General features: G+C 41.4%; 1 protein-coding gene across 1 annotated transcript; it reads right to left on the reverse strand.

Annotated features, from left to right (window-relative positions):
* Positions 1-345: 345 nt before the first annotated feature.
* LOC104540747 (monofunctional C1-tetrahydrofolate synthase, mitochondrial-like) lies at positions 346-5,541 on the reverse strand (the record flags this gene model as incomplete). Its single annotated transcript, XM_010184623.1, has 5 exons — positions 346-470; positions 1,381-1,493; positions 2,643-2,767; positions 5,360-5,413; positions 5,491-5,541. Coding segments are annotated over 5 exons (468 nt in total), but the record flags the coding sequence as incomplete, so codon positions are not given.
* Positions 5,542-7,893: the final 2,352 nt, after the last annotated feature.

Below are 7,893 nucleotides of genomic sequence, written 5' to 3' on the forward strand. Positions count from 1 at the left end.
AGACCTAATGCATTTGTTTTAAACTGTACCTACGAATACCGTCTCTCATAGCTACTAGAACAAATCAATGAAATTATAGGAGCTGCTACTATGTATGTGATATTGTGGTAGAGTCCCCTGTTTGCCTGAGCACCATTTCTGAGCAAGCAAGAAGAAGATAAGAAAAGATCCTAGCCCATGCTGGCTACTAGTGAGCTCCAGTGCCGACCAAGACTGAAATGATGAGACTAACTCTCAGGAATGGCAGTGAGGGGGAGCAGTGCCATGCAGGCAGCTGACAGGGATGCACGGATGGTGGGGATGCAGGATGACCCCTGGGCACTGGGTAGGCAGAAGAGTGCTCACCTTGGTCTGCAACTGAGGAGAATTCCACTGGCAGCTCAGGGTCGTCGCTCCCTCCCTGTGCAGCATGCACTGCAAGGCAGCGCCCACTGCCCCCCTGGCTCCCACCAGCAGAACCGTCTTTCCACCTGCTCAACACAAGTCAAGTCATTCAGCTGCCTTCGGCTGCCAAGGTGCTAGCACCAGGCTCCATTGTAACACAGAGCTGGAGTGCCTATGTGAACTGCCCCCCTTTACCAGCCACCCCCTGCCAAAGCCCTCTAGAAGACTCAGCAAAGCAACTTGCAACAGGAGAACGCCATGTGTCTGCACGTCCATAGCAGCTGGGGCATTATGGGTAACTCTGCTGGAACCCATGCAGACACAAACCACAGATTTTAAGTTGTTTCCTGGTAACTCTCTACATAAGTAAGTACTGCTCATCTGGTTTTCTGGTATTTTATTTGCACAAATCCTTTAATTTGTACTTTTTATAACTTGTTTGACCTCCTGCTTACAGTTCTGTTACAGAAATCCTTGTCTCAACAGTTATTAATCACTAAGAGACTGCTTCTGAAACATTGCCTTAAATTAACAGCATCTTCACACTCTGTAAAGCCACTTGTTTAAATCTGCCATTTCAATGTTAGCATTTACACAATCAACCCAAACTAAAAGATTTGCTCAGAAGTTATTTACAGGCAGACCTGGATTTCTCCAACTGTTCCCACTAATCAAAATTGTCAAGTGAAATCCCTAAGTGACATCTGGTACTTCTGGTTTTGAAGTCTCAGATATCTTGGGTGGCTTCAATGAGATTAAGTCTTCTGATGGCAGGTAATCCCTGCCTAATCTCCAGAATCTGTAGGACTGAGACACATTTCTGCAAATATTACATTCAGATCTCACTGAGGTTCCTCACCAGCAGGAGACAAATATACTTCTCATGGGAAAATAACACAAACCAGAAAAAACAACATGGTGAGATTATATTTGTCTCTCAGTCAGGACTAAAACTGAGAAAACTGGTTAGGCTAACATTAATATAATGATTATGACAGAAGGTCTCACCTAAATCTTCAAGAAGCTCCATCACAGCACACACTGTAGGAGGAACTAAACAGCCATGGGCATTACCACGTACCAAGCGTCCTAGGTTTACATCAGATAACCTGTAGTGGAAAAATACATTTGAAAAAAAAAACAAACAAACATCTGTGTAACATAAATCCTCAGTAAAGCTTGTAACAGGGCTAACAGCTAGTCCCAAAAGCAAACACGTCTCATAAAACTAAATCCTTTGATAGTCATGTACTGTGGCTAATACGTATCATCCCACATCTCAGTTAGACAAACACTGAGCCTCAAGAGAGGCCAGAAAAGGGATCTGTGGGTTTGAACAAGTCACACAAACCCATGATACACAGGCAGCTATTTACTCGTCACAGTGGGCTATGTAGGGCACACTGGGCCAAAAACACCGCAATGGCTACCGTGGGAACCAGACCAGCGCAGCCAGAGCCAAGCTGAGCCAGAGGGAATACATCCTGTTGGGCTCAGGCTGGCTTACTGCAGGGAACTCGGGTGTTTCCACACTGCATTGCCTTCTCTCATGCACAAGGATACTCTGAATTTTCCATTCTCTGTCAATCTCCAGTTCTCCAGATAACGTAAAGGTAACTGGAATTTCCAAGATTTTTAGATTTTTTTGCTGACATAAAAAAAGAGAGGAAAAATAAAAGAAAAAATAATAATAAAAATGGGTAACAGTCTGCAGTTGAGACCAGAAAGGCCGAAAGAGCAGTCAAATGGTAACCCAGGCACCTGAACTATGCCAGTGGTCTCTCCAGAGAGCAGTGCAACTCAGGATTGATGGGAAAGTTGTGCTAATGGCTCCAAATTATTATAGCCTATTCTCCCACTGCAAGAGAGCATTGTAAAGAGGTTAAAACCTTCCCTGCAACTTTTCCATCAATCCTTGCCAAAATTTTGGCATTTGTGTTCAGTACTTTGTGGCTACTCTTTATATTGCTGAAGCACTGAAATACCCTAAGTATTACCAGTAAATCAGAACTTCGTTGTTGATTTCTTTGAAAAGACCATGTCCTGAGTGTACAGTATATAAAGATTAAAAAGATAATGATCAAAATTACTTCAGCAAAAGACTTCTCATTGATTCAGCGGCACCTTTTATCACTGCTCAATAGCACAGCTAGACACACTGACTGAGGAATCCATTAATGAAAAGCTCAGGGGAAAATCAATTTTACAGAGTCATCAGCCTTGCATCTCCTAATGTTATTTCTCAGTGCTTCACTTACCCATCCACATCCTTCTCTGGTTTTACAGCGTCTAACACCTTACTGCTATATAAGCTTTCTGGGAGGTCAAGGGCAAGGCCCTGCACATTGGGATCCTCATTAAGTCTCAAGATTTCATTGACAATCTAGGAAGTTAATAAAAAGCATTAAAGGTCAGAACAACAAAAAAAAGAAGAATCTAATTAGAAGGGGATAAAGATCTGTATTTTAAAACTACCTTATGGCCACCTTTGCTTCCCTCACAAATTACTGCAACTTCTAAATGAATTAAGCCACCCTGACTCTATTCCAAACATTCTGCAAAGCAAACACATATTACATCACATTATGCTGCCAAAAGCATTTTGTCTTTCACCATTCCAACTCTCAGCCAATAGCTTGACACTGTAATGGCTTCAGAAGATGCTTTCAGAAATAAGAAGCCTTCATTAAAACCTAGTTCAAAATGGGACCAATCACATCCCAACACAGAGAAACAAAGTCTTAATGCTGGAAAAAACCAATTATCTAAGAGCAAATTCATTTTATTAAACCAGCATATATTACCAATTTTCTTTCACAAAATACCTTGATATTAAGAGCTGACATTCATCTTATGAAGAACTGTTATTTTAAAAAGGCACTGCACACAGGTTTACATATTTCAAGTACTGAACCAGGTGCTAGTTCAGATGTTTTATAATTGGTCATATTTTACATCCAAGACCCTACTACCTTCCCTTGATTGCTTCATCTCTAAAAGTGCAGTGCTGATCTGTAGTATATACACTGTTCTGCTGTGATACAATGGAATAAAACATGCTGAAGCTCTCTCATGTGAGAAATGTCATGTGAACACATCTTCCCATCATACAAATCAGCGTGCAATCACCAGAAAGCTGTATAATTTAACTGAATTAATATCCAACAGAAAATAAGCATGAGGATTTTTTTTCCTTAGCTAATACCATGCCTTCCTGAAATGCTTTTCATGTAAACTACTCGATACAACTGTGAACTTTACCGCCCAAACACTTGTTATTCAATCAACATTAAGCTAGGGGAATTTGGTAGGGGTTACACCATCTGCAACTCTGAACCAAGAGAATGTGCTACTTTCATGTTAATAAAAGATTATACAAGTATGTCACTGCTATAGAAATGTCCCTTTAGTTTGCTGACTTCTGAGACAGAAGCAGGCATATACAGTAAGACCCCGTGCCATCTGACAGCAACAGAACTAATACACATTTTAACAGAAAGTAAGGATGAGTGTATACACCAGAATATGGATGTGAAAACATCCACATTTTGCTTAAAAATTCTGAGATGCTACAAAATGTTGGGGGCCTACACAGAAATTAAAGGAAACATACTTCATAAATAGCCTGAACCTAATGAACTCTGAACTGTATTCCTGCTTCCTGGGAAAATAAATCAGTTTTCCATTTTCCTTGCATTTTACTTTAATTCAGCTTTCCATCATCACAGGATTTAAAATACTTACAACTCACACAGGGTAAAGCAATCTTGCATTAACTTGCCCTTACTGTACACAGGCAGTTATGGCAGAACAAGAAGTGCACAGCATTGAAATCCCTCTCACCTTCGCAAACCAGGGAATGCAACCTAGCACGTGGACTTTAACAGATAAAAAAAGCTTTGTCATAATAAGTAAGCAGGACAGTAAGCAAATTGTTATGAACCTCATTGAAAGTACTTTCTTCAAATAACAAAAATACCCTGCTTTTCTTGTTACATACACAGCTTACTCACTTCCTAAGATATTACTTCAAAGTAACAGCAACTGCTGCTGTATACTCACTATATTTTACCGATTTCCTACTGTGTCACTCAGCAGATAAAATGCATTTACCAACAGCAAAGAGTATTTGATCTTTATTTCAAAAGCCCACCCTTCCTAAATGAGTAGCTGACTATTCATTATCCACAAAACTGGACTCCTAAAATTCTTCACAGGAAGTTCCTCTCAATTTATCTGGACGCTGTTCTTGAGATTACACTTCAATATTTTAAACACAAAATGTACCTGATGCATAACAGTGCACAAAACCTCACAAGCCTGCAGAATTATCAAACTCATCAAGCACAAGCTGGCCAGCTGGGAACAGCTGCATCTTTTACTACACATTCCTTTGCTGGTTTTACTTTTAGATGCCTCAGGACCATGAATATTAATATGGTTTGCTAGATTTAAAACATACTTGATACTAGTGCTGTCCCTCCAATCTACTGCTTTCAACAAGGTAAGAATTCAGCCCTCTAGTGATTGGGGGTGGATGATTTTTGAAATACATACTTAAAGCATTATAAGACAATAAACAGGCAATAAATTCAACCCCTCCCCCTCTAAATCAATTAATCTTTAATTTCCCTGAATAACTTGGGCAAGAATCAAGTACAGTCAGAAGGGCAACAGTGGGAGATAGGTTACACTTGCTGGTATGAGGGCTGCTGCAACTAAATAATGGACACAAAACCAAAACATCACTCTGCTGATTCTGCCTCAGCTTGCCACGGGACAGCAGACAAACCCATTAATTTCATCTTTTCCCCCACACTTGCCAATAGGGGGATAATACTTGCTACTTGAACTAAGGCAGCCCTAACCCTCATTTGAGTTAATAGAGATCAGTCCGAAGTGATAATGAACGTCAGCAACAAATAAAAGTTTATGACAAAAGCAAAAAAGGAAGTCTTTCAGGTACTGCAGTTACCTCATCCTTGCTGCTGCCTTCAGGGAGACAGATGTGAATAACACGTAGACCGACCTGCCAAAAGAAAGTATGTATCATTACCGAAGACAAGTAGCTCATCATTAATAACAAGTGTATCAACTAAATCTTACCTCTTTAGCAATGTTCTTGTTTATTTCTTGAATCAAGTTATCATTATGTGCCTTGGGGAACAAAACAGAAACTAAGTTTTAAAACAATAAATTTACATTTTAAAACGTGAGTGCAGTATTGCACAGGGTTATGCAAGAAACGTAAGGAGGATGTTTGTGTCCACTAGTATTCAAATAAAAAGTCTAGCAATTCTAAGAAAGAAGCAGGAGGTCATCCAGTAAATTTATTTCGGCTTCATTAGTTTAAGTGTGTGTTGATATTAGCCTGGCTTTTATAGACAAGAATGGCCATTTCCTTAATGCAAGTCTACCATTTAAGAAAGGTACCACTCTGTGTCTGAAGATACCGTTCTCCGTTCAGCCATGTAACAAGGATGAAATAGACATCAGCAATACCAGCATTTCCTGTAGTGTCCCTATAGCACCTAACAACACTGGTTTGCCTTACCACGAGAAATGAGGCAAATCACTACCATCATATGTTATGGTAAGTTCTGTCAATGCAGAATGCTCCCAATTGCCACCAGATACCTGTGCTAGGACAGAAGGGTCTCTTGGGCAGATTTCCTTGGAGACCATTTCACCTAGGAATCCTCCTCCCTGAGGTCCCTACACCTATATGCACCACATCCATTGTGATACTTAATTGTAATAATTACGGTTTAGCTTTACTCTTCAAGTTACTCATGAACTTTAGAAGGCTCTTCAAATATTTTCATACATTGTATCAATAAAACTGAGAATTCAACATCCAGAACTAGAAACCTCCTACCAACAGATCAGTGAGGGTTCCACCCTCAAAAAACATCAGTGGCTTCATAACAAAATGAATAACACTTCTCACAGCTATATGATTATATATAAAACCTGTCTTCCAACCCAGACCATAGGACTGAAATAAATAATTTTAAAAGAGTTCGTTACAATTCCACAAACACATTCTGTGTAGCTTTTTCCACAAGACTGCAAGTGACTTCCCGACAGAGTTGAGCCGCTCGCTTCATGGTTAGCTGCCAGTGCTGGCTTCAACTGTCACTAGCACCTCCCAGAATGATTTCCATTCAAGTTTGTAACAATTTACCAACCTGTTATTCCTAAATGGTTCAAGACTGCTGATAATGAAAAAAAAAGAACACGTAGAAGGACAGGCTACGCAGCTCCTGAAAGGGGATGAGGGCTTGCCCTCCATCCCCCAGCTCAGCACTGTCTGCACCCCTGGTGCTGCACTACCAGCCTCTTACTACCCAAACCTGGGTAGCACAGAGGCTGCTCCATTGAGAACACAAACGGAGCTCACACTGTGGTGAAGACATGGGATTAAAGACAGCTCAGCAGCTCTCCCCTGGACCAGTAAATATGAAACTGTATCCCCACACTGATGTGTAACTACCAGGACTGCTTGAGAGGTTTAGCTGGGATTCAGCCACCAGCAGTACCACTGTCCCCTGTAACACCCCTGTGAACGCTCACCTTGTGCAGGCACAGAAAGCCCCTGCCCTGAACCGGTTCCCATCACAACCCGCAGGGCAGCACAGGCAAGGACAGAGCTCAGGATGTAGGTTGGCAGAGAGCAGAGCAGGGGATGCAGAGGAGTCAGCTGTGCTTCACTGAGCTTTGAAAGGCAATAGCTCCGCTACACCTTCAACAAAATTGAGAAGCAGCTACCAACCACTTTTTTGATGTTGTGCAGCTCCAACTGAGGTTCAACTTGGATAACAAGCAACACAGGTGTCAATCCCAGTATCAGTTCAGCTTCAGATGGCTTGTAAAGGAAAGAACATATCTACATCTATTCTAGAACAGGCTCAGTCTGTAACTCCTCATTCCCAGTACTGCTGCAGAGGTGATCCCATGTTACACTGACTGCTGTTATCCACCAGCAAGTGGCAAAGGAGGCCTTTCCACTGCCGTCCCTCTCTGTTCCTGTGGCTGCAACACTGCATGGGGAGAATGGCATGAATCTTAAGGCTCTGCCTGCATTACCCAGTAGAGCAGTGCACCACAAGAGCACGTGCAGACTAAACCAAGTCTTCTTTGTACCAACAAACACACATTTAAAATGAGGTCCACTTCAGTCATAGAATCATAAAATTGTTTATGTTGTAAAAGACCTTTAAGATCATAAAGTCCAACTGTTAACCTAGCAGTGCCAAGTCCAGCAGTCCTTACAGCCAGAGTAGAGCTAGGATGACTGACAACCAGAGAACGTCGTTTGGGTGAATTTCATCCATAAGGATCTAGGTCATATGTTCTTACTGCCACCTCATGATAGAAACCAAGTGAGGCAAACAGGGACAAGAGGGACATTCATTTAAAGCACAACCATGATCAAAACTAAAACACGGATGTAGATGCATCCCAATTGATATAAAAAGAGAGCAGGAACCTCCCCTTTCTCACACA

This window comes from Mesitornis unicolor, unplaced genomic scaffold (assembly GCF_000695765.1).
Source record: "Mesitornis unicolor isolate BGI_N332 unplaced genomic scaffold, ASM69576v1 scaffold9575, whole genome shotgun sequence".
Lineage (NCBI taxonomy): Eukaryota > Metazoa > Chordata > Aves > Mesitornithiformes > Mesitornithidae > Mesitornis > Mesitornis unicolor.